At 42.0% G+C, this 26932-nt stretch overlaps 1 protein-coding gene across 10 annotated transcripts; it reads right to left on the bottom strand.

Moving 5' to 3' along the window:
- Positions 1 to 999: 999 nt before the first annotated feature.
- lbr (lamin B receptor) lies at positions 1000 to 26932 on the bottom strand. 10 transcript variants are annotated; one of them, XM_061754302.1, is made up of 14 exons: positions 26772 to 26932; positions 19797 to 19985; positions 17532 to 17741; positions 17125 to 17211; positions 15061 to 15226; positions 14222 to 14418; positions 13938 to 13992; positions 11409 to 11603; positions 11221 to 11324; positions 5674 to 5799; positions 5387 to 5555; positions 5209 to 5289; positions 4111 to 4233; positions 1000 to 3665 (listed from the first exon to the last, which is right to left on the bottom strand). In XM_061754302.1, the coding sequence occupies exons 2-14, from the start codon at positions 19977 to 19979 to the stop codon at positions 3505 to 3507; spliced, it is 1857 nt and encodes a 618-aa protein (XP_061610286.1). In that variant the 5' UTR covers positions 19980 to 19985; positions 26772 to 26932; the 3' UTR covers positions 1000 to 3504. The 10 variants fall into 10 exon arrangements, with proteins under 10 accessions (XP_061610286.1, XP_061610287.1, XP_061610289.1 ...); XM_061754303.1 differs by having other exon boundaries at positions 19797 to 19982; positions 26772 to 26918; XM_061754305.1 differs by lacking the exon at positions 26772 to 26932 and adding an exon at positions 24903 to 25019.

Raw genomic sequence — 26932 nt, 5'->3', positions numbered from 1 at the left:
GTGGGTACAGAAATGATTTTACCGTTATATTGCAGCCATTTACGAAAATCATTTGTTAATTTTTTTCCCCCTCAATGTACACACAGCACCCCATATTGACCAAAAAAGAAAAAACAATTGATGCAGATTTATGAAAGAAAAACTGAAATATCACACAGCCACAAGTATTCAGAGCCTTTGCTGTGACACTCACATATTTAACTCTGGTGCTGTCCATTTCTTTTTGATTTGGACTGTATTAGCTGCTTCTACTAAATACTAAGGGTCTGAATACTTATATGATATTTCAGTTTTTCTTTTTTAAATCTTTTTTAATAAATGTCAACAATCCCATTTTTTTCTGAAATGAGGGGGTGAAAAAAAAGAACTTTATTTTAGCAAATTGCTGCAATATATAAAAAAGTAACACATTTAAGGGGGTCTGAATACTTTCCGTACCCACTGCATTTCCAAAAAGAAAAAAATATTTCGTCATAAAAATAAAGTTCTCATCACCTCATCTTTTCTAAACATTGCAGCAGTTTTAACAAACATCTCATCCTATTGTGTTTGTTTATATCATAACAAACAGGTAAGACTAATGGACCACAAGATCCTATCCTCTTAAAAACACCCTTCACGATGGAATTTCAAAGGGGCTCAACTGAAGTATTTTATCCATCCATTCATCTTCTGTACTGCTTTATCCTCACTAGGGTTGCGGGCGTGCTGGAGCCGAACCCAGCCATCTTCGGGCGAGAGGCGGAAGAAACACAGAAACAAACATTCGCACTCACGGGCAATTTAAAGTCTTCAATCAACCTGCCACGCATGTTTTTGGGATCGGGGAGAACATGCAAACTCCACACAGGCGGGGCCGGGATTCAAACCCCCGGTCCTCAGAACTGTGAGGCAGACGTGCTAACCAGGCAGCACGGTATTTTATACTTGGTGTCATGAAGAAGTCCCCACTTGAAGAGAAATTGCATGTCTCAGTAATGAGTATAAAACCAAAAGAAGGGGGAAAAAAAATTCTGTAAATCTTTATTTGGGCTAAACTATGTATACAGATACTTTCACCGGTTTTTGTGTTTTAATACACATGAAATATGGCAGATCTTATCTCTAAACAAAACTACATTGGCCCAAATAAACAAAAAAAAAAGAAAACATTCAATAGCTATAAAGAATCGTTACTATCTAATATTTTGTCCTCCCAATGCAGAATAAAACAGCAAAAATATTTACAAGTCCGAGTTCATACATTGCTACTTCTGTTGTGATCAAGAGCTGCAAACAATGACGATGCAATTTATACATCTGCATGTTATCACAGTATAAAATTGTCATTAATGACATGCTATCATGTTATTAAAGCTTCAATAGGAGAAAGCTCAAAAGAAAAATGTGGCAGAAGAAATGCAACCAGGGCTTGACATTAACCTTTTGGGTCACTAGCCACTGTGGCGGGTTTTTGTTCCAGAAACTGAAACTGGCAGCCAATTACAATAATATCAATACATTTTGGAGCAATTGGTAAATAACTAAATGCCTTTTGAACGACTGCTGTTCTCAAGTGGGCAATGACACTGAGCCCCGGAGGGCTGTGATTGGTAGGAACGGGCCTGCCAATCAGAACCATAGTGGTGTTCTGTTATTGGACTTCTGTGCTTGTCATGGATTGTCCATAAACACCATGTTCGGACATAAGGGTGTGCGAGGCCGCAGTTTGATGAGTGGAGCTTCAACTCCCACTTCCGACAGTGTTCAGGCGGTCGATGCCTGTCGTGGCGGCAATACCCGAACCAGGCGGTGGACACCAGGGATGCCATCGAGCTGAAAGAGTCGTCCTGTCTGGCCTTTTTGGGCTGCGAGACTCCGGAGGCGGCTCAGCTGGCTAAGCGAAGCACAGCTTTGGTGGTCGCTCAGGCAAAAACCTCGGGCGTGGGAGGAGTTCGGCGAAGCCATGGAAAACGACTGGCTCAATTCCACCAACACGCCTTCCCATTAGCAGCACAAGTGTGGAGATTCTGAGGTGGGTTCTTCCATCTCTGGGGTTGACGAGATCCGGCCTGAGTTCCTAAAGGCTCTGGATGTTGTGGGGCAGGCCTAGTTGACATGCCTCTGCAACATCGGCATGGACATGGGCAGTGCCTCTGGATTGGCAGATTGGGGGTGTGGTCTCTCTTTTTAAGAAGGGTGTGTTCTAACGGTAGGGGGATCGTAAATCTCAGATTCAGGAGGAGCAGTTTGGTTTTTGTCCTGGCCGTGGAACAGTAGACCAGCTCTTCACCCTCAGCAAGGTTCTCGAGGGTCAATGTCCTTTCACCATCGTTCCTGTCATACTGTGTTGCGTGTATTTGTTTGCACATAAAGGACAAAAGTAGTGTTCTTTTTTTTGTTTTTTTTTAATTAATTAATAAAAAAAAATAAAAAAAATACACCATTCAAGCAAGTTTTTCATCTTTTTAAGATTGTGGCCAAAGCTGCAGCTGGCTACTAGTGTGGACTGAATGGGTGGCAACAATGGGGAAATGAAATGCCAGTAATTTTAGGGTAACTGTCATTGGCAACATTGGGGGGAAAAAAGAACGATGAACTACTTTGTTTTTGAATTATGAACTATGTACTGAACTTTCCTAACACTGATCCTGTATTATATATATATCGTAGGTTTGTTAAAAAAAAAAAAAAAAGGACTTTTTACTGATTGAAATACATTCGTAGACGGGGATTGGGGGTTGCTGACAAATTTGTCACTATCGAAATAAGAAGCTGCCAAAGTGGCTCGCTGGAGCGGCGGAGCTACCCGCCGCTGCGGAAATTCATTAGCATTCGTTGGGGGTTCATGTCAAACCCTGAATGCGACAAAATGATCCATCATCACCATGTCGGTGGTCCCCTCCAACACTGGGCACATCACCAGAAGGTTCGAAATCATACCAAATCCACTATGTAAGGAATTCAAAACACAACTCTCAAGTCAAACACTAGGCATCTATACAAAATTCAAGACTGTACAGGAAAATTCTCTAATGGAAATTTCTGGAAGAATACTTGTGGGTCCTGAGAAAGAAGTTGTTGTTGTTGCTGCAGTGTACAGCTTATTTAGTTCCCATCATTCGGCCCCAAAAATCAAAACAACTAGTGGTTTTCTTTTACCTGAAGTATAAAAACAAATGTGTATATACACAAAAATATACATCCTACCAAGACTTTACTCGCAGAGGCATCATTTTTGCATCAAGTTGCAAAATGTAAACTTTTCTTCCTCATTCTTTTGCGACAAGTTCATGATGCCAACAAAAGTCCTTAGTGGTTTGTTGAAAAAACACTCCTTGAAATGTACTGAAGCGCAAAAAAAAAATACACAATCATGATATGTTTCAATTCTTGTTTTTAAAAGCGGTAACACAATCGTGACAACAAAAATGATTGGTGTGTGTGTGTGTGTGTGTGTGTGGCTTTAATACTGGGTAAAAATGGGCCTTAGCTCACAAGCGTCCGGCACCATGGTCAGTCCCCTCAGTAGACACGGGGGACGATCCGGTAGCGGACCGTTCGGCAGTATTCGTCCCAAGCCGAGCCGTACTTCCTCCTGCAATCGCTCATGTCCCGAGAGTCCCGGTGCACCAGCAGGATGATGAAGTAGATCATGTAGTACCATGGCAGCAAATGACCGAAGCCTACGTGTGTTGATAACAACAATAAAATGGACTGAATCGTTCGAGTCATTTTTGGGAATCATTGGGATCGCGGCATTTTACACTGAGAGCAATAAATCAAATGATTTTAAAAGGACTGTGAGTTCACTTTGTGTTGTATATTTATTATACAGCTCACAATAATAGAGTTCAGTATAATGTCACTTTGACAACTTTTCACACTGTTACGGAGTGGGAACGAAACTGAATATACATGATTTTTTTTTAATAATTATTAGTATCATGATCCTATTACTCTGTGCTTTGACTTGTATTGATCACACACTTGGACAACCAAGCAATGCGGAAGTAAAAAAAAACACTTTTTTGTTGCGGATTGTTTGTGGACAGACAAAAAAAATAAATACAAGTCATTTGTAGATATGTGATTTTCATTGGACACCAAATCCTGTGAAGAGTGACTTACCGCAGGGTATTGACCAGGCCAGAGCCATGATGAGGTCTCCCAAGTAGTTGGGGTGACGGACGACCCCCCACCAACCAGACACCAGCAGACTCTTTCCTGTTGCTGTGGGAATGGTCTTCAGGTCTGGAGGAAAATAAATAAATCAGAGAAACCAATGAGGATGAAATGTCCATCTGATGTAATATCGTAGAATCCAACCAGTGTTACAGTACACAGGCCAGCCACAACATCATGCAAATTATAACACAAAAACAAAAATATTGGTAAACTGAAAGTTTTCGTGCTGACTTGTACTCAACAAACACCAACCAACCAAAAATAATCGACAGACTAATCGAGGATTTTGATGATTAAAATCATCTATTAATCCCTTGATTCATTTTTCAATTAATCGATGAATTGGATAAATACATTTTGAATTTGCATCCCTCGATTAAAAAACACGACAATCTTTCCAATGGACAGTGAAGAAAATAAATGCCTTGTTTTGATTAAACACAAAGATTATGAATCTACTTTCATGGAGGATGACAGGAATCTGAGACCATTTACTGCTGAGAGGCTGAATTTCAGAGGATTTGGGCAATTTGAAGTTGAATAATGTCTCTAAATGATGAATAGATTGTCAAAATAATCCGATTAATTTGATAATCGATTAGTTGTGGCGCACGGTACACGGCTGGTTAGCACATCTGCCTCACAGTTCTGGGGACCGGGGGGTTCAAATCACATTTTTTTATTGTTAAAAGGAAAATAGCACTCTATTATATTGTACTTTATATATAATGTAGTAGTAAATGTAAAGAATGAAACAGTTTGTGTCATAATTCATTGTAACTGTGCAGCTCCTTCTGGTGTTCATGCCTTGGCCACCAGGGGATAGTATTGCACAGACATACGGAAACAGACGTACATGGAGACGGTCACAACTAAGCTTGGTGAGCTGCAGCAATAGGAGTCGTTTTCCCACAGAGTAAAGAACATGTGCCCGTGAGCGTTGCATGTATTGCTCTTGAAATAAACAGTTCATGGAGATGAACTACGGTGGTCATCAATGTCAATACTGTTTTGGTAACATGAGGACCCTTGAGCACTTACAGGACAGTTTGGGGTCTGATGGGTTTCTCCTGAAGGCGTTTTTCTCAGAGTTGGATTTCCTAAAGATGTAGAAGCCAATAACTGAAAGAGAGAAATGCAATGGAGGTGTGAAATGTGACTAATGGGATTCCTGCAATACTGAAATCGATGAGTGTTGTGAGTTGAGTTTTCGTCTCACGTTTGAGCAAGACAATGGCAGCAACGGCTGAGAGGCTCAGTGGGTTTGGGTGGCTGACCAGATAATAGGCCTGCAGGGTATAGGTAAAAGGCACCCACACCAGATCTCCAAAAGCCAGCATGAAGCCAAAGCCATCATGCATCAAGTCCATGGTGGTCAAGATGGCCTCCTGAAACATGTGGTTTTGTACATTACATTTAAATCACGTCAAGAGCCCTTTCCATTTCTATAAAGTACAAGAAAATCAAATAATCAATATAGGTTCAATCAATGAGCGCTCTGCGTACCTCATTCCAGAGGCCATCTACTACATAGATCAGCTGGCAGACATTTACGAGGATCATGGCATAGGATGGCGTGTCCAAACCCTGCTGCTTCATCTCTGCCAGCGCGAACGCAAAGTTGATTAAGCACTGAAAAACACATCCAGGGTCATTAGGACAAAGACATAACGTGAAATCGATCTTGCTATAGTGTCAGCATCAAGATAGTATGAAAACAAACCAAAGCCACTTAACTGTCAACTGCCAAATCTTAGGACTTAAAAATAATTACAAATAGTCAAGAGCGTGTAAGAATGTGTTTAACAGTTTTCCACAAGAGCCAGTTCTATAAGCCATACAATGACGACGGTATTGACCTTTTCAGAATGTTCGTAGGCGCCAGAGTTCTTAAGTACTTCTTGAAAAGAAACAACCAAAACTCCAGCACCCCTGAATAGACCTTACCAGGGAGGATGAGGAGTGTGAGCCCCCTGTAGTTGGAACACACCCTCCGTCCGGTCCCCCTTCTTAAAAAGGGGGCCCACCACCCCAGTCTCTCAATCCAGAGTCACTGTCCCTGATGTCCACACGATGCTGCAGAGGCGTGTCAACCAGGACAGCCTCACAACATCCAGAGCCTTTAGGAACTCCGGGTGAATCTCATCCACCCCCGGGACCTTGCCACCGAGGAGCTTTTTAACCACCTCGGTGACCTCAACCCCAGAGATAGGAGAGCCCGCCTCAGAGAACCCAGACTCTGCTCCCTCATGGGAAGGCGTGTCGGTGGAATTGAGGAGGTCTTCGAAGTATTCTCCCCACCGGCTCACGACGTCCCGAGTCGAGGTCAGCAGCGCCCCATCCCCACTATACACAGTGTTGATGGTGCACTGCTTCGCCCTCGTGAGACGCCGGACGGTGGACCAGAATTTCCTCGAAGCCGTCCGGAAGTCTTTCTCCATGGCCTCACGGAACTCCTCCCATGCCCGGGTTTTCCTATGGGAGGGGCCACAGGGGTTGGGTGCAGGGCGAGCTGGGCGGCGGCCGAAGTGGCGATCCGATCCCCGGCTACAGAAGCTGGCTCTAGGGACGTGGAATGTCACCTCTGGCAGGGAAGGAGCCCGTGCTGGTGTGTGAGGTCGAGAAGTTCCGACTAGATATAGTCGGACTTGCCTCCACGCACTGCTTGGCCTCTGGTACCAGTCCTCTTGAGAGGGGTTGCACTCTCTTCCACTCTGGAGTTGCCCACGGTGAAGGGGGACGGGGGTCCTGACTGTTGTTTGTGCCTATGGACCAAACTGCAGTTCAGAGTACCCACCCTTTTTGGAGTCCTTGGAGGGGGTGCTGGAGAGCGCTCCTGCTGTAGACTCCATCGTTCTGCTGGGGGACTTCAATGCTCACGTGGGCAATGACAGTGTGACCTGGAAGGGCGTGATTGGAGGAACGCCCGCCCCATTCAGAACCCGAGCGGTGTTCTGTTATTGGACTTCTGTGCTCATCACGAATTGTCCATAATGAACACCATGTTCAAGCATAAGGGTGTCCACACGTGCACTTGGCACCAGGACACCCTAGGTCGCTGTTCGATGATCGACTTTGTGGTCGTGTCATCGGACTTGCGGCCGCATGTCTTGGACACTTGGGTGAAGAGAGGGGCGGAGCTGTCAACTGATCACCACCTGGTGGTGAGTTGGCTCCGATGGTGGGGGAAGATGCCGGTCCGACTTGGCAGGCCCAAACGTATTGTGAGGGTCTGCTGGGAACGTCTGGCAGAATCCACTGTCAGAAGGAGTTTCAACTCCCACCTCCGACAGAACACTTTCATTGGTTACAAAATAACGTAAGGGAAGCATATACAGTACATGCTGAACAGGAGGGGTCCAAGAAGTGACCCTTGAGGTCATTGCCATTCGATGAGAACACTTCCAATGGTTACAAAATAACTCCTTTCCTCCAGGTAGAATCTGAACAATTTAAGGACTGTTCCATTTAGTCCTACCCACGTTTCCAACCTGTTTAGCAGTATATTAAGATCTACCATTTCAAAAGCCGCACTGAGGTCCAACAAGACCAGAATTGACACCTTTCCCGAGTCAGTATTCAACCTTATATAATTTAGGACTTTGATAAGAGCAGATTCTGTACTGTGATGAGTTCGGAAACCTGATTGAAATTTGTCAAAAAGTCCATTTAAGTCCGAGAAATTGCTGAGTTGATTAAAAATAACTTTCTCAAGAATCTTGGCTATGAAAGGGAGATTTGAGATGGGTCCATAACTTGCTAACATGGAAGCGTCCAGCGCTCAATTTTTAATTTTTTTTTTTAGCAGAGGCTTAACGCCACCTATTTTAAGAGCTTTAGGAAACTCGCCTGACTGAAGTGAGCAATTGATTATTTGCTGCAAATCAGCTAGCACAGACTTCTCAATAGCTTTGAAAAAGTCACATGGTATTGAGCCAAGACAGCTCGTTGATGGTTTTAGCTGCTGAACCGTTTTCTTGATAGTTTTTCCTGGGCGGCTTCAGATGTAGTATCATTTGGCTGATATTTAACCTGATGGCTAGTATAGTTTCGCTAAAATAATCCAATTCATTGCATTTATCTGCTGTTAGAGGAGTTCTGGAGCTATCTGATTTGGGGGGGGGGGGGGGGGGGGGAGTTGTGAGCTTTTCAACCATAGCAAACAGAGTTGTTGAAGTTTTTACTGATTATTTCAGAAAAGTCTTCCTTTCTAGCCCTGACTTAACTCTTGGTTAAAATTACAAAGACTTTGTCTGTAGAGGTCATAGTCAATTTGGACTTTAGTTTTTCTCCACTTACGTTCTGCTTTCCTACACTTTGATTTAGAGGTCTTTGCCATCATTGTACTCCTCCACGGTGTTCAAGGTCGCCTCAAGATTGTCTTAGTTTTAATAGGAGCGACAGGATTCATGACATTTGAGATTTTACAGGTGAAATTATCCAAATGTTCATCAACTGTCTCAGCATTCACAGTTTGTGGCACAGCTATGGTCTCCATAAACTTAGTGGCGGTGCTCTCATTTATGTACCCTTTCTTAATAGACATAGAGGTTGTCTGAACTTTTGGAAGAATCTGTAACTCAAAGAATACACGAAAATGGTCAGAAATTGAAAAATGTCAATTGATAGAATTTCAACATCCTTAGAGATGACAGGTCTAAGATGTGACCTTGAGTATGGGTTGGACTCTTAATATGTTGAGAGAGGTCAAATGCGTCTAGTATAGCAGAGAGTTCTTCAGATTTAGTAACAAGAAGTCCATCTCCTTTGTCATTCGCTCCTTCGATTGTTTGTATGACGCTGATGAATCCGCTGGGCCTCGTGTCGCCTCATCTCTTGTTCCTCCGATTGTTTGGGAGCAACTGCATCTTTTTGTCCTTCAGCCGTGTCAACAAGGCCAGTGTTTTCTTTTTGGGCCGCTGATTGACGTACACCGTACAAAATGTTAGCAGTCAACAACTTAACCCCTTGTCTATTTAGACAGGAGCCGTCTGCCTTGTAAAGATGTCTGTGGTCCCAGAAAACGCAGAAATTGTCAATGTAACTCACGGATAGTGCCGTACACACTTCTTTGAGCCACTTATTTCATTGACTCAGCCAACAGAAACGTTCATCTCCAAATTGTACAAGTGGGACAGGGCCAAAACGTCAGCATCCAAACATTGCACTTTTGTTAGATCAATGAAATCTGGCTTCAGTACCTCTGATTGCTGCTTGAGAACATCCAGGGCCCTTGTGTGTGTATAATGACGTATTTCACAGTTGGGTGCCGATTACTGATCTCCAGGATTTTTTTGGGAGGTATCAGACACCATGTCATTGGTAAAACACAGTACTTTGGTGTTCTCACTGCAAAAACGTTTCACATCCCTGACAGGTCCATCACCAACTATTAACGTTTGGGGTGCCATTTTTTTTCTTGTATGATTTAGTTTCAGGCGGCACGGTGGACGACTGGTTAGAGCGTAAGCCTAACAGTTCTGAGGACCCGGGTTCAATCCCCGGCGCCAGTTTGCATGTTCTCCCTGTGCCTGCGTGGGTTTTCTCCGGGCACTCCGGTTTCCTCCCGCATCCCAAAAACATGCATTAGACATCGGTAGAGTGGTTTCATTCCCCGACTGTCCATTTACATCCACATACACTTCAAGTCGGTGGATTTTCGTTTCTAGGATTGACATCCTCTGCGGCCGTCCGTGATAGTCCTCAGTGGAAAAGGGAGGCATCTTGATTGCTGGTCTTTGTGCTAATTAGCAGGCCGCGGTCACGTGATGGTGAGATGGTATCAGAAAATATTTATATTTTTTATTTATTTACTTTATTATTGGAATAGGGTAACAACTGACTGTATCTACCAAAAAAAAAAAAAAAAGTACAGTCGCACAGGTTTAAAAATATCCAGGAGCCGCTGCTTCTAATTTTTATTTTAGAGAATGAGAAGGTAGGCTGTTCCAACATTTTAAATCACAATTTTTTTTACCCGATTTAAATGACTTCACTTTGTAAGTTTTGCTGAGATATTGATGCCGAGATATTTCATATTCCCAGTCGGAATCGGAAAGTTTGGATTTTGGCCTGCATGATTCCATGCGTCTCCTCTGGGATTTCCAATGCTGTCAATGAAGTTTTTTACTTGAGCCTCTGGATTATCAGGTTTACTCTCGGGAATGCCGGAAAAGATGAGGTTACACCGAATGCCTCTTGACTCTAAATCCAGCATTGCTTCATTGAGTTTTTTGTTTTCTTTCTTGAGAACTTCTACCTCTGTTGTCATCACTTTCATGGCTGACTGAACGTCAGCGTTGTCTTCTTTTAGCTATCTGACGCGTTGGTGCGTGAACTCCAAGCTGGTTTTCAGATCCTTAACCTCCCGGTGCAATAGATTGAGAAGTAAAAGCTTCTTGTCACTGGAGGAGAGGACTTGAATATGGGCGTCGGGAGAGAAAAGTTGGAAATTTTAGGTGCTAGTAGACGAGTTAGCCTTTCGTCTTTTCAGCGGATTGCTGCGTTCGTTCGTCACGGTGGGCTCGCATGACGAAGCCATCGAAAGATCCGTCGATGAAATCTTTGAGTGGCTCCGCGGCGGTATCTTGGCGTCAGCAGGGATTGGAAAAAGGTCATCAATAATAATCAGGCCGGTAATAAGAGCAAAACAAATGGATGAGGACGAAATTAAATCTCGGGGTTGCTAATCTGATATTACAGCGTAGCCGACACAATTTCGTCTGGGAAATCTCGCAGTGGTGTCAGAGAACGTCCAAATCCAAACTAATCCAGTGGCTGTTTGACTGACACGTCACACATTCAAACTATGTAGGTGGAGGAGAAGGTTAAAATCATCATTGAAGGTATTTACCCTGTTTTTTTTTTTTTTTTTTTCAACCATTCTTTGTCAAATGTCGCCATCCGGATGTACTCTACAGTACATGTGACGTCATGGTGAAAAGGTTTATTACACAAGCTCATTTAGTCACTGAAATTTCACATGAGACTTGAATAGCTGCACATGCACCAAACGCACTAAATTACTTGGGGTTGCCTTTCATGTCCACTCACCCAGCCGATGAGTCCCGGACGCATCTCACAGAAGAATTTCAAATCAAAATTTTGAATGCGGGGATTGAGTTCATGTCCCTTAAAGAAGTCATAAATCACATTCCCTGGAAATAAATGAATAAAATGAATTACCAAGGGCAGACAGGACATTATGATTGATCAACTTTTCTTCTTCTTCTTCGCCTTACCCGAGCTCCCCCCAAGCGCCTGCTGGTCTGGGGGTGCGTAGCGGGAGCGGATGTACAGATAGACGCTTAGCAGGACGGAGAGGAAGAAGGTAGCCACAGCAAGTTGCAAGAAATGGCTGTGGACGTAGGTGACGTCAACTCCCTGATAGACGGCTGCAGCAACCACCGCAGCACTCGTCACAATGGCAAAGAAACCTGACGGAGAACAAAAAAAGCAGGATGAACTCATTTCACCACAAATACTTTGTGACGGCACACTGGCTTGTAGTTGATGAAATAGTTGAAGTTTAGTGGGCTGAGAATACACGCAGCTAGGATATTGACATTTACAGCGCTGCCAACCTATAGAAATTCACTTCCAGAACAATTTGTCTGAATTTCCATATTTTCAAAATAATGCCAAGAACATTACCACGGGACAGTTCCTGTGAGATATTATGGAATAGAATAAAACGTTTGCATACTTTTCAATTGCACAACATAATCATTAATGTATAATCATAATCGTGAATAAATGATGGCTTCAATATGTTATTTTAATCCAGTGCTTCTCAAATAGCGGGCCGCGTGAGACCCTGAAGAACACGATTTGCCGTACTAGAATAAAGTGCACATCCACAGCACTAGATGGCGTATTTGCTCCATGGCGTAGTAGTGTTTATTGCAATAGTACGAGCAGTTAACAAACTTGGAGGACACCATGGGACATTTTTTTACGGGGATGAAAAGAAAGGCAGAGAGAGACGGAGATTGTGTAACACGTTCCAACAGCGCCTTCCCTCTTGCAATCAACTTCTTAAACAGGTGACCTACAATTCCATTGCAACATGCTGGCAATTTTTGGTCACATTTCAATTATACATTACTCGCGCACCCCCTGTAGTCGTCTCGCCATGCTGCACTATTTGCATATCTGTTGTTGACCAATACTGGCCACTCATGTCAGAGTAGCATCTGCTCCATTTGCACACGGTCTGAGGAGTATCTGCAACATTTGCACAATCGACATTGTCCCAGATTATCGCACTACTCGCTTGAATGAAGTCTCGGCGCCCTTTGCACAATGGTCATTGCACCGGACTATTGCAATATTAGTCATTTGAACTGCTCCAAGTGCTAGAGGACTCTGCATCTTTTTTGTACAATTGTCAAAAAAAATAATAATAATAATGTACCGGCATTACCAGATATCTAGCGACCCTTTATTGCTCAGTGTTCTCTGTCAATTGTCTGTTGTCTGTTTGGACATACTTGGCAAATAAAGATGATTCTGAAAGCTAAGACGAGGAAGTTTGACAAAGCGTTTGTAGCGCTTGGCTTCACAGGGACTACGATGGGAGACGAGGAAAGACCGGTGTGTTTAATACGTCGAAAAACGCTGGCAGCGGAGAGCATGAAGCCGAACAAATACAAGCGCCATTTAAACACATTACACACCCTAATCACGCTGATACGCCCCTGGAGCCTTTTCAGCGAAAATGTGCTGAATATTATCAGCAATCATCCCCCTATGCGAATGCTGTTACAGTAAACCAGCGAGCACTGTTAGCATCCTATAAGGTGGCGTAACAAATTGCTCAGTGCAAAAAAAAAAAAAAAAAAAAAAAAAAACACACCATAGCAGAGGAGCTACACCGAGAACTGTCGCCAGACGTATAAAGGACATCGCAAATGCTGGTGGACAAACTCAGAGACGAGCGTTTCGCCTTACAATTCGATGAAGCAACTGACAGCAATAAAGACCGCTTGTTTATTGTATATGTACGTTTTGATTTTTGCAATGCAGTTGCAGCCTGAATCCAAGTAGATGAGATTTCAACGTGCCGTTGTCAATAGCAGCAATTCATTAGCCTTTACCGATTCCGTTTTCAACCGTAGAAAAGAAAGCAAGTCTATTAAATCAGATTAATCAGATCTCAAAAGTCACATGGTAATAGATTGGATTGGATAGTTTATGCACGGGCAAAGGTTTAGGTTTCTATTTTGTGCAATGTACTTATACAAATGTCTTCTCTTGCAATGCTATTTTTGTATTTCTTATATCCACTAGTGCTGCTGAAATTGCAAATGTCTCCATTGTGGGACTAAAAAAAAAGGTTGCCTTATAAATATGCATTATATTAATATCATTTTAACTTTATAGGCCCCTGTTCTCAGGTGGCATATGCAGTGACGTACTAATTAATTCATGGTTCCAAATGGCGTCTTGTCTGTGTAAGGAAACCTTCGCCTCCACAGCTCCACATCATAAATTATTATTATTATTATTACTTGATTTTTTACAATATACTCTACACAATAGCGCGCTAGCCACCATTACAACACCCTGTTTCAGCCGTGTCGTTTTGATGACAATAGCCTTTCGGCCGAAAACGCACTTTTGGGCCATTTCCGGCCGAAGAGTTTCGGTGCATCTCTATGATGTACAATATTGACATTTACATCTTATGGTGCACAACAACAATGATGAATAGCATTCAAAGTGAGAGTGAGGGTTCATTGCTCAGTCAAGACCCCTAAGAAGCTCACCGTTGGTTCTGTACTTCAGCCTCTCACCAGACATAAGTGGCATGCCCTCACTTAGCTGCAAAGAGGGAAAAACATTATTATTATTCCCCGAGCTCTAATTTTATTCCGAGCTCCTGCTTGAGCTCCCGTGAGGAAAGAGTCGTGTGCCCGTTGACAAGTTAACATGTTATCTATGGTACTTATGCTTGTTATATCCAACAAGGTGTCATATACAAAAATGCATTTATTTATTTTTTTTTCTCCCCGCTAACAGATTTTGTTGTTGGCTACTGTTCACAGCTCACCTTTCCCACAGGCAGGATATAGAGCAGGACCTGGAATAAGATCCACAGGACAACAAAACCTAGAGCCCGAGCCTCCCAGAAAGCTTCAAGGGGGGGTAGAGGGGGTGGGAAGTTAATTAAGCTGGGGTCGTCCAAGTTGACTTGAAGAACCACAAAAAGAACCCAGGATGGCAAGAAGAGCAGCCAGAAGTATGCCCCTGCAAGGTGAGAGAAGCAACAGCCGAGTTAAGGAAACCGCCAGTCCGTGTCACATCGCGGGTCTACAAACCCCGACACAAATACCACACAAAGATTTGCAAATCATTTTAAACCTATATTCAATTGAATGCACTACAAAGATAAGATTTCCATTGTTTCGAGCGACGAACTTGAATGTTTGCATCAATTGTTGACTTTTGTTGTTGTTGTGTATATCATCCAGGTCTTGGTAATCCGCAGAGGTTGAACCAAGGCAACTGGACTGTTCTTGTTTGTTGAAGATGAACCTTTAATCCAAAAGGTTTCTTCAGCTCAACATTTCAGGTGTGGAGGGACATTCCTCTATGACTCTCTGTGGATCTACAGTCGCTCCAAAGTGTCTATGTCCCTTCGAGCATTAATAGTGCCTTCACAGACACGCAAGTTCCCCATGCCATGGGCAGTTAAATGACCGCCGAGCGTCAGACTCGACGCTAGAGAGAGTACTTTCGAGGTGTCGTTGAGCAAGGCACCAACCTCACCCCTCAACCGCAAAAGGTGCACCACTGTTTACCCCCGTCATCCTCTCTTCTTGCATGCCTGTTTGCGATTTGCCTCAGTGTCAAATAATGTATACAGCAGAGTGTCTGTCAGGAACCTACCAATTTTGCCCCCAAAGTCAAGTTGGTTCGAGACCATCACAGCAGGAGCCGTAACCACCTTGGTAATCTCCAGATTTTGAGGTTTGGCCTCACCATCGTCCTTTCTGCGGCGCAGATTGTAACGATTCTGGTTCTTCTCAGGCTCTGGCTCCATCTTTGCCTCGGACTTATGAAGATAAAAGTCAGGGGTTATTTTATCAGCAATCATTTCCAAAGTTGCCCTTAATGTGCGCAAACAGTCATTCGATGAGTTTGACATTGCATATGGCGACTGTACACAAAGTTTGTGACTTTTTGTTGATTTGGGTGGGGGGCGGGGGGCAATACAGTGAACCCCTGTTCATCGTGGGAGATACATTCCTGACCCACAAATGATAGGTGAAAAGCTACGAAATAGAGATATTATATTGAACATTAAAGGAGGGGCTTTTGTGACCCTTTCCGACTAATTGAAAGTTTACAGTTCTCAACTGTAGGTATTCCAGAGCTGCCAACCAATAGAAATTCACTTCCAGAACGAGTTGTCCAAATTTGTTTGATTTATTTATTTTCAAAATTTTGTCAAAAACATTACGGCGGGACAGTTATTGCAGTATATTATGTAATAGGATAAAAATTCTTCTGCATACTGTTCAACTACACGACATAATCATGACTCTGTGCAGGTGCTTTGAGTTTAGTAGATTATTCGTGTGTGACACTCAGTTTAAAACATGTAAGGCCTGCAAAATTTGGGCTGATTTCTTCACAGTATTCTAATTTGAATTTAAAAATTCCTGATTTTATTGGTTTTATGAGCTGGAAGCTCATAAATTATGTAAAAAAATTAACTAATACTTGAAATTGTTTAAATTGTGGGCCCTGAATCTATAATCTATGAAAGTTTAACTTTATGAATGGAATTATGGAAATAAATCAACTTTTCCATGATATAACATTTTTTTGGAAAGGGTCTGTATATGCAGTCATACGTACCCCTATCATATTGGAATGAAAGGGTAAGCTACACCTTTTTCATAACGTCTAGGTGGCAGTGGCATATTGGAATGAAAGTGGACAGCTTCCTCATAACCTCTAGATGGCAGCATACATTTAGAAAATGTGAAAGTTTCCCCCCCCATTTTCCCCTATACCTATGTATAATGCGCACTATTGACAAGTTTTTTGGGGAAAAAATGCACATTGTACACGAGAAATTGCGGTATTTTACATTTATATCTCCAGACGTGTATTAGTTGCCTGTTTTTATTGTTGTTCAAACTTAGTCTCTGCTATAACGCGGTTCTAGACACCTATGTGGCAAGTGTATTGTTTCACCAAATCACTTATTACGATGTTTTGCAACTGCTTGTAACGATAGCTTAGCAATTAGCATCACGCTTTTTAGTCTTCTCCTACCCACTCCTCGCCCTCCTTTCGTGATAACATACAACAGAAAACAATTCTAATAGGGATATTCGATAGCTATCAAAACGAGTGTAGGTTTGTTAGTAGTGGTATGGTATAGTGCCACCTCTAGTTAATAAAAAATACTAAATGAATGAATGAAACAATGGGCTTGCAAAATGTGTGGGAATACACACCAATGAAAAAGCAATGGTTGTTGGGAGAATTATTAACATATCAAATTTGAAGAGCCACCAGCAGCACTCATGTCGCAGTGCTAAAGCTTCAACATTCCATTATTAAATCCTACACTGGTGTACCCTACACAACAAACAGACTGAACTAGTCAGAATGACTACTTGTCACAGAGCCACAGTTACAAAGCATAAAAACTAATCGTGGAGACACTGGCCTGTAATCTGATACTGAGCTGCTCTTACAGTAAAATGTTTGAAACTCATTTACAAGACACAATCTGCCATGCTCAAGTCTTAAGTCCGCAAATTCAAACACCTCTCTCGCTTGTATGATTCTAACAAACTGGTCCCAAATGATGTGGTCATTATAGTGTATTCGCTGTAGAGGAGAATGGCTACCAAATATAACTGAGCACAAGACAATCACCAAACTATAAAACCAAAACACTGCTTTTGTGTGACGAAGTGCAACTAAACTCACCTCATTTACTTTCTTTGCAGTGTTATTCTCGTCTTTGTTTTCATGCTTATTGTTGCTATTGTTCTCAGCAGCCAGTGTGGGTTGCTGCTGTCAAATAATGGAGGGGAGAGTGTTGGAGATGGACAAGGACAAAAAAGACAAATGTGGACAGCGGAAACGTGAACGTGTTGCGGTCAAAACCCTGAATGACAGAAAACCCTCTTTCATGACTGATTACGAATAACAAATGAGAAATGTTTCGCAATGCAACTGAGCCAAGGTGTCCATAGAAAAATGCATTTATTATAACAGTTCAGAAATGCACTGTATCATGGCCTCTGCGTATTGGCAAAAGATTGAAAACAGCTCTCGACGTGATACATTTATCTATTCATTTAAGAGAAGCATAAGGCAGCTAAGCCTCTTACCAGAGGACTGAGTCTGACTTCAACCATTTCCTTCAACTTTGAATCCCTGCGTGACAACGGTGCGCTCTCTGTTATTGCCGCGGCGGCGACCGCCGCCGCCGCCCGCGAGGAAGAGCGCCGCGTGTTTCTCGCCGGGGAGCGGGAGCGGCTGCGGCGGCGGCCCGGCGATCGGGAACGAGAGCGGGACCGCGGCTGGAAACCAGAAGAATTCTGCAAAAAAAAAAAAAAAAAAAAAATAGTTGAAAGCAAAGAGATTTCAATGTTGAAATCCACATTTTGTGGTAGTCTTTGGGGGGGGGGGGGGGGGGCTGAAATGGAATAATGGCATTTCAATGGGTAACACAACACAACTGAAAAACAAATCTTTTTAGGGGTAAAATAAAAAAAAACGAACAATCTGGTGGCATCAAAGAGCCACTTAGAACTAATTTTTGTCAATTTGCACGTGAGTGATTTACGGGGTACGGCTGCAATCAATTCTGGGGGATTTATTATATCTTGGTGATTGATATGGCAATGATTATTTCTTCTGGACACTTGATTTGAAACACATTTTCAACAAATTGGTTTTCCTCAGATTTGAGTTTACGCCAAACATCGGTCAAAATCTATTAATACTTCTTTTTTTTTTACCGAATTAAAACTAGGCTTTACATGATCAGGATTTTTGGCGCCGATCACAGAGTTTAAAAAAACGATTACCGATCCGATCACAAGATGGAGCAATGTGTCTTATTTAAATGACTTGTCTTAGTCTTACATTTTCTCCAAAATCGATGGGGCGCCTTATAATGCGGCGCGAGTTCCAATATCAAAAATGTTGTTGTGTGATGAGCGCTCCGCTTGACTTATTTTTTTTTTTAAAAGCATTTCCTGCCGACACGCTGCTTACACAGAGGAAAAGCGGATGCGGCTGAGGACAGGCGAGGGTGCGTACCAACTCGAGCAATGGATTAATGAGCAAAGGTTGTACTTCAATAAAGTACAACCGAACTCAAGTTTTGCTCCCGCTGCCTTTTTAAAAACATTGTTTTAGCGCGCATGCATGCTACCGTATGTATGTATTTAAGCTAGCGTATGTTTTACCATGCCTGCGCCCAATAATACGGTGCGCCTTGTGTGTGTGTGTGTGTGTGTGTTTTAGGGATGTTTTTTATCGATTGTTCAGAATGCACAAGACTATAGCTAAGAAAGGCCCGGGCAGGAGGGCTTTGTTGAGTTTGGAGCAGAAGTTACTACTCGGAAAGGCCGGCATATCACCACAGAGCATCACAAGGACGAAGCATTTCTCACACTCACTCCTCAACAATGAATAAGGGAAGAGCATCACTTAATGCTTCAAACAAACAAACTTGTTTTTGTTAGTGCAGTTTTAAGTTGTATTTTCAATTAATACTCGCTTACAAGGAGAACACCAGGCCGCCTGCTTCAAAATATCTGTTAATGGACGTGATCCTGTGGGCTGAAATTTGGAAAAGGCTTTGCAATATGTTTTTAGGAAGCCATGTGAAATTCAATGCTCCAGTGAACAATGCAAATTTGCTCTGCAAGAAAAAAACACTTGTTTCGTCTTTTGATTCTTATTTCAGTAAGCTATTATATTTTTATTGAAATTTCCTTTATTTGGTAAGTGTTTGATAATATAGTTTACATGAATTTATGTTAGTGAATGTATTTTTATTTTTTTTTTAATTGAATTGCTTACGCTCTTCTGTGTTTGTTTAAACTCAACAATTTATTGTTGTTAAATGTATTTTATTATTAGCATCCATTAAAAGAAAAGAACAGTATTCTATTAAAATCCAAATTAAAAGTTTTTTTTTGGGGGGGGGGGGGGAGGTCACAAACGATGCGCAAAAAGAGAACCCCTCTTCCCACCAACGCGGCGGGTGCCCACCACCTCAAATAGATTCCAGTCCTGAGGGAAACACTGCAGACCATGGCTTTTGCTGTCAGATGCAACTACAAAAATGTCAGGAAAAGCCTACCAGAACATCTGAACTTTATTTTGGATTATCCAAAGGCACTTTATATGGTGGCAGGCGTGTGCGGACTCCCATTTAGTACACGTTTGAACGTCATTAGCTAGCCATGTCCCCAGTGTGTACATTGTGTGCGCACTTGTGCAACCACATTACTACTTTTTTTTTTTTCCTTTCTTCCCATTGAGTTGCACGGATTATGTGTCACGTAAATGGTGGAAACTGTTTTTATATCACAAAAACCTGACATTGGAACAGGGGTGGGTAGACTTTTTATACCCACTGTAAGTTCTGGTCCTACCCTGATGTCCTGCTCCTTGAGCTCGAGCTCAGTTCCGTCCTTGTAGATGACTGTGTACAGCTGACTTTTGGCTTCAAAGCCCAGCACCTTCACTTCATAGTATAGGTTGCTGCCAGGCCAGCGGCCCATCACCGTGTCCCCTCGATGGTACTTCACACTCGGCATTGTCTTCTAAAGCAGGAAGAAATGAACGAGAGAGTGAGAAAAGGGGGCTCAATGTTTAAAAATATCTCGTAAGCATTATTTCAAACAAGCTGAAAGGAAACGTTCACCATACACATTTATGATTACTTAATGGGGAATATGGGGAATTCATTACATCCGCATTCACCATTGGATTTGAACAGAATTGTTTTTTTAAAGATTTGGAATGGCATGGTCAGAGCCCAGTAAGTTTTGAAATGTACAGTGAACTCCCGCCAATTTGCAGTTTGTTACAAAAAGTCACCCATTTGTTTTTTTTTTTCTATGGAACCTATGAATAAGCAGCTATTCGTTGAAAAACTCACCCAGTATTCATGAATTGTTTTGGTCTTCTGTGCCAAAGATACCACAAGATGGCACCTAAACCCTGGCTATCTGGTGTCAAATTCAATGTCAAGTATGTTTATGTGATCCGTGGCACTGTTTAAGTTCTTTGTTTCACCACATCTACACGTTCATGTACCGGTGCATTTCCCCCCCCCCCACAAAATGAAATCATCTGTAAGCAATTTACTTTTTATGGTGATGTTGCAAGATGAGTTTGAAAGGGTATTAAGATGTGCTTTGTATTTTGGAGGTACAGTATATTTACAGTTTAAACTATTTTTCTATGCAATTATAAACCTCACGGCAGGGCTTGGTGCCCTTTGGAGGTTTTATTGTATGATGGTCGCTCTCTCTCTTCTATATTAATAAAGAAAGTGCTACAATAGGGGTGTGTTCATTTCCTATCACTTTTTGTCACAAATGATATTATTATTATAGTACATGGTATACTAAACTGTACACAAGGTAACTGCACCTGCTCAGTGCATACTGTAGTTGCAACTCCTAATCTACAGTAGCAACCCATTTAGAATGGTAAAATCCCACTACAGTAGACACCAGTGGGTAACAATAAGGTGGGCCCAGGCAAGGTCAGCATTATGCATCATTAGTGACCAGGGAGGCTCAATGTGTTGAAAACCAACACTAATGCAGAACTGCTGACAGGTCTGTCCCCTGCGAGGTTTAACCAGAGCCATGTGTCATGTGGGTAAGGCCCATCCAGCCACTTCTAGCAAACAACTGCTTTCACGGCACACTGTCCATTATACAGTGGGTACGGAAAATATTCAGACCCCCTTCAATTTTTTAGACTTTAGACCGATCTTATTGCCCCGATCGGTATTGGCCGATAATTAGTATTGTATGCTGATCGGCTCCGCAAAAGACGTCGCCATCGTGTGCGACGAGACAACACATAATGCAACATATGTTGAGTTCAAAAACTGATTTGCATGTAAGCATATTGGAATGAAAGTGGACACCTTTCTCATAACCTCTAGGTGGCGTTGGCACATTGGAATGCAAGTGTACAGCTTTTTCATAACTTCTAGATCGTGGCATACATTTATAAAATGTGAAAGTTTTTTTCATTTGATCCAATCACAAGATGGAGCAATGCGTCTATTTATATGACTTGCTCATTTATTGTATATACCCGTGTACTGTATCCATCCATTTTCTGTACAGCTTATGCTCACAAGGGTTGCCGGCGTGCTGGAGCCCGTCCCAGCTCAAATTATTCTCTAGCATTTGTAGACAAAAGTTAAAACACCAATGACATATATAAAATGCAGGCATCAATCTTATTATTTTTGGGAAAATAACTAGAATGGGCTAATTCCTTTATTACATTATTTTTCAAGGCTATCCTAATATTTTTGAATTAATAAAAATAAATATAAAAGTATTTTAAGTTGTCAGTTTTACTGATTTTTAGATTTTTGCCGTGGTATAATTGTAATACCGGCATTGAGGTATTTTATGCAAGTCCTGTATCGAAGTCAGAATTTTGGTATCATGACACCGCTACAATATGATTTAACTTGGGCCACCATATGACAATATTAAGGCTAATACTAATGTGCACACAACTTGGCGACAATGGAGAACAAAGCCAACCTAAGATGAAAATCTTGCAGGGAACTGGTTTGCAACATCTGAGAGGCAGCCAATATAAGCCACTGTTTACATTTCTAAATAAGTGCTTCTGGTTTTGATTAGCAACGGAGCTCAAATGGGCTCTGTAGTCAACACCATTTTAATCGTCTGTGGATTGCAGTAATTCCAGTTAACACAGAAATTATGCTGCATATCTGCAACAACTTTTGTTGGAAGAGTTGTACCTTTTAATATTAAAAGCGGTTCCTTTTTTTTTTTTTTTCTTTTTACTTGCATGATTGGTGGAGATTGTAATGGACACGTTGGTGAAGGAAATAGGGGTGATGAAGAATTGATGGGTAAGTACGACATCCAGGAAAGGAACTTGGAGGGACAGATGGTGGTAGACTTTGCAAAAAGGATGCAAATGGCTGAGTGAACAAGAGGCAGGAACATAGGGTGACCGACAAGAGCGGCGGGAGAAGCACGCAGGTGGATTACATCTTGTGCAGACGATGTCATCTGAAGGAGGTTACCGACTATAAGGTTGTGGTAGGGGGAGAGTGTGGCTAGACAGCATAGGATGGTGGTGTGTAAGATGACTCTGGTGGTGGGGAGGAAGATTAGGAAGACAAAGGCAGAGCAGAGAACCATGTGGTGGAAGCTGAGACAGGACGAGTGTTGTGCAGCTTTTCGGGAAGAGGTGAGACAGGCTCTCGGTGGACGGGAGGAGCTTCCAGAAGACTGGACCACTGCAGCCAAGGTGATCAGAGAGGCGGGCAGGAGAGTACTTGGTGTATCTTCTGGCAGGAAAGGAGAGAATGAGACTTGGTGGTGGAACCTCACAGTACAGGAAAGCATACAAGGAAAAAGGTCAGCTAAGAAGAAGTGGGACACTGAGAGGACCGAGGAGAGGTGAAAGGAATACATGGAGATGCGACACAGGGCAAAGGTAGAGGTGGCAAAGGCCAAACAAGAGGCATATGATGAAATGTATGCCAGGTTGGACACGAAAGAAGGAGAAAGGGATCTATACAGGTTGGCCAGACAGAGGGATAGAGATGGGAAGGATGTGCAGCAGGTTAGGGTGATTAAGGATAGAGATGGAAATATGTTGACTGGTGCCAGCAGTGTGCTAGCTAGATGGAAAGAATACTTCGAGGAGTTGATGAATGAGGAAAATGAGAGAGAAGGGAGAGTAGAAGAGGCAAGTGTGGTGGACCAAGAAGTGGCAATGATTAGGAAGGGGGAAGTTAGAAAGGCATTAAAGAGGATGAAAAATGGAAAGGCAGCTGGTCCTGATGACATTCCTCTGGAGGTATGGAAGCATCTAGGAGAGGTGGCTGTGGAGTTTTTGACCAGCTTGTTCAATAGAATTCTAGCGCGTGAGAAGATGCCTGAGGAATGGATGAAAAGTGTGCTGGTGCCCATTTTTAAGAACAAGGGTGATGTGCAGAGCTGTGGGAACTATAGAGGAATAAAGTTGATGAGCCACACAATGAAGTTATGGGAAAGAGTCGTGGAGGCTAGACTCCGGACAGAAGTGAGTATTAGCGAGCAACAGTATGGTTTCATACCTAGAAAGAGTACCACAGATGCATTATTTGCCTTGAGGATGTTGATGGAAAAGTACAGAGAAGGTCAGAAGGAGCTACATTGTGCCTTTGTAGATCTCGAGAAAGCCTATGACAGAGTACCCAGAGAGGAACTGTGGTACTGCATGCGGTTTATAAAAGTTTATAAAACAGTGGTTAGGCCAGCCATGATGTACGGATTAGAGACAGTGGCACTGAAGAGACAACAGGAAGCAGAGTTGGAGGTGGCGGAAATGAAGAGGTTGAGGTTTTCTCTCGGAGTGACCGGGTTGGATAAAATTAGAAATGAGCTCATCAGAGGGACAGCCAAGGTTCGATGTTTTGGAGACAAAGTTAGAGAGAGCAGACTTCGATGGTTTGGACACGTCCAGATGAGAAATAGTGAGGATATTGGTAGAAGGATGATGACGATGGAGCTGCCAGGCAAGAGAGCTCGAGGAAGACCAAAGAGAAGGTTGATGGATGTCGTGAGGGAAGACATGAGGGCAGTTGGTGTTGGAGAGGAGGATCCAGGAGATGGGCTCTCATGGAAAAGGATGACGCGCTGTGGCGACAAGCCCAAAGGAAAAGAAGACTTGCATGACAGTGACGAATAAGAATCAAAGTTTTATGATGATGACAGTTTGACCATGGATCTTCTTACAGTCGACCCTTGCTATATTGCGGTTCACTTTTTGCGCGTTCAGAGCATTGCAGATTTCTATCGTATAGTGCTGCAACTAACAATTATTTTAGTAATCGTCTAATCTGTCGATTATTTTCTCGATTGATCAATGCGTTGGATGAAAAAAATAATATGAATTCCTTTATTCAAAAACAAGAGATTATTTCAAATGGACAGTGCAGAAAATGCATAAACAAATTGATTATGATTCACTTACCGGAACATGTCAGAAAATAGGCACAGATTTTGTTGAAACACAAAAGATAATCAGCCTGCTTTACTGGAGGTCTACAAAAATCTGAGAATATTTAGTGTTAAGAAACTGAAATTTCAAGGATTTGGAAAAATGTAGGTCTCTAAACAATCTATCAGAATCGATGAATTTGGTAATCCATAAATCGTCGATTAATTGTTGCACCTCTAATATTGTACTTGCATCACGGATTTAAAAAAAAATTCAATAGAATGTACTTAGTCCATGGCCCACCCTTTAACAATGTTTTGTATAAATTAGTTATGTTGAGGTAATGGACTGAGGAAAGAAATATTTCATAAAGTTAGACCAAATAATCAAAATAAAAAATAAGCATCAACAAACCACTTACCACTGATTCAACGCAAACACGCAACGCAAGCAGGTCGGCTCACCACGATTACTCGTCAGGCAGGCAAAAACAAACATGTACAAAACCCACTAACCAAGCGTAGAATTCAAAGGATGACAGGACACACCCAAAGTTAGTCCCTGTGATCCTACTACTGGCTTGTGTCCTGGTCCATATGGAAAGCCACTCATGGAATGGGAATGCAATGTCCCATCAGATGGTTGAAAGGGTAGGCTGTGTATGCGTGTGTTGGGGGGGGGCGGGGGGGCTTTAAACCCTCACACCTCCTCTTTACTGAAAACACCAGGCTCCACTTGGCATGCCGTTTTGAAATGCAGCATGTGAATCAGATGTCCCACCACAGATCTGATAACAAACTCTTTTGTGTCTTTTATATGCTACAGCTCTTTTTTGTGATACAAACTATATTATGTATATATATGAAACGTTAATATCCATTTGATTCCGTAAAGACGAAACACTACATCCATCCATTTTCTGAGCCGCTTATCCTCGCAAGGGTCGCGGGAGTGCTGGAACCCATCCCAGCTATCATCGGGCAGGAGGCGGGGTACACCCTGAACTGGTTGCCAGCCAATCGCAGGGCACATACAAACCAACAACCATTCACACTCACATTCACACCTATGGGCAATTTCGAGTCTTCAATCAACCTACCATGCATGTTTTTGAGTGCCCGGAGAAAACCTAAACTAATGCCACACTAACAATTATATATTTTCATATTTTTATTGAAAATAACGTGAACATTTGCAGGACAACGATGAAAAAAATAATGAATGTTCGAGCATTTTATACACTTGTCAATTTCCAATAATATGTATGTATATATATGTATGTATGTGTATATATATGTGTGTATATATATATATATATATATATATATATATATATATATGTGTATGTATACACGTATATATATATATATATATATATATATATATATATACACACACACACACACATATATACACACATATATACACACATATATATACACACACATATATATATATATATACACACATATATATATATATATATATATATATATACACACATATATATACACATACACATGTATATATGTGTATGTATATACATATATATATATATACACACACATATATACACACAGATACACACATGTATACGTATGTATACACACACGTATACACACACGTATATATACGTATGTATACACACACGTATACACACACGTATATATACGTATACACACACGTATATATACATACGTATATATACATATATGCGTGCAAACAGTATATATGGTAAGGCGCACGGTCACTGTTTCTTTAACGTTAGCTTTAAACCGAAGTTGTCCCGCTCGGCTGACAGAAGGGAGGGAATACGTCATGCATTCAAATAGTGTTGACACAAAAAAAAATAAAAAATGTAAAAAGCATTCTGCCGAGAAACCACCCCTTTCGCACCGTTGGGAAAAAACTCGTTTCCCTCGGGAGATATTAGAACATGTGGGGAAGAAGCAAAACAAATACTCCGTAGGGAGTTGAAGAGCGCTGGTTTTCCTATCTAATTTAGAACGTCTCACTTATCGTGAGTACATAGTCAGTGTCTAATTCCTGAACTTCGTCAATTAACGTTGACGTTACTCAGAGACGTGACGTTATAAAACAACGCAACAATAACCAAAAACAGAACACCGCCATGAAACATATCGAATAGAATTACGAGTGTGGAAAAGAAAACGATGACGCTACGTCTGGTTTTGTTCACAGCTTTCGTTAAAGTAGCGGACGAAGTGCTCTCTCCAGGAACTAGTCGAAGTCACAGTCACTCAACCCCGGAGAAAACCACAGCTCAGAGCTAGCTGTAGCTAGCCAATAAGGTCCCGCCAAAGACAAACGGGATGCGGTTTCAGTTTGCATGACAAACGTGTGTAAAAGACGGCTGCGCTTACCACTCTGCTGCGATAAATCCAAGTATGGCAAACACGAGTTTCAAAAAAAAAAAAAAAAAAAAAAAAAGTTACGCGCTAACAAGTCGACGTTAATATTTAGAAATTGCAAGTCCGCTCACGACGTCTGACGTCGGCGTTTATCTCCCGCCCTCGCAACAAAA

This window comes from Phyllopteryx taeniolatus, chromosome 18 (assembly GCF_024500385.1).
Source record: "Phyllopteryx taeniolatus isolate TA_2022b chromosome 18, UOR_Ptae_1.2, whole genome shotgun sequence".
Lineage (NCBI taxonomy): Eukaryota > Metazoa > Chordata > Actinopteri > Syngnathiformes > Syngnathidae > Phyllopteryx > Phyllopteryx taeniolatus.
The sequence above is the reverse complement of the archived record's forward strand: the minus strand, read 5'-3'. Positions and strand labels throughout refer to the sequence as shown.

Excerpts from the sequence above, each read along its gene's own strand:
- lbr (XM_061754298.1), bottom strand. The coding sequence starts at position 21,522 with ATGGATGGATACAGTACACGG. Across the intron at positions 15,227-17,124 it reads CTGCAAAGAAAGTAAATGAG|TCCGAGGCAAAGATGGAGCC; the intron begins GTGAGTTTAGTT and ends TATCTTCATAAG. Across the intron at positions 3,666-4,110 it reads GGCCTGGTCAATACCCTGCG|GCTTCGGTCATTTGCTGCCA; the intron begins GTAAGTCACTCT and ends CAACACACGTAG.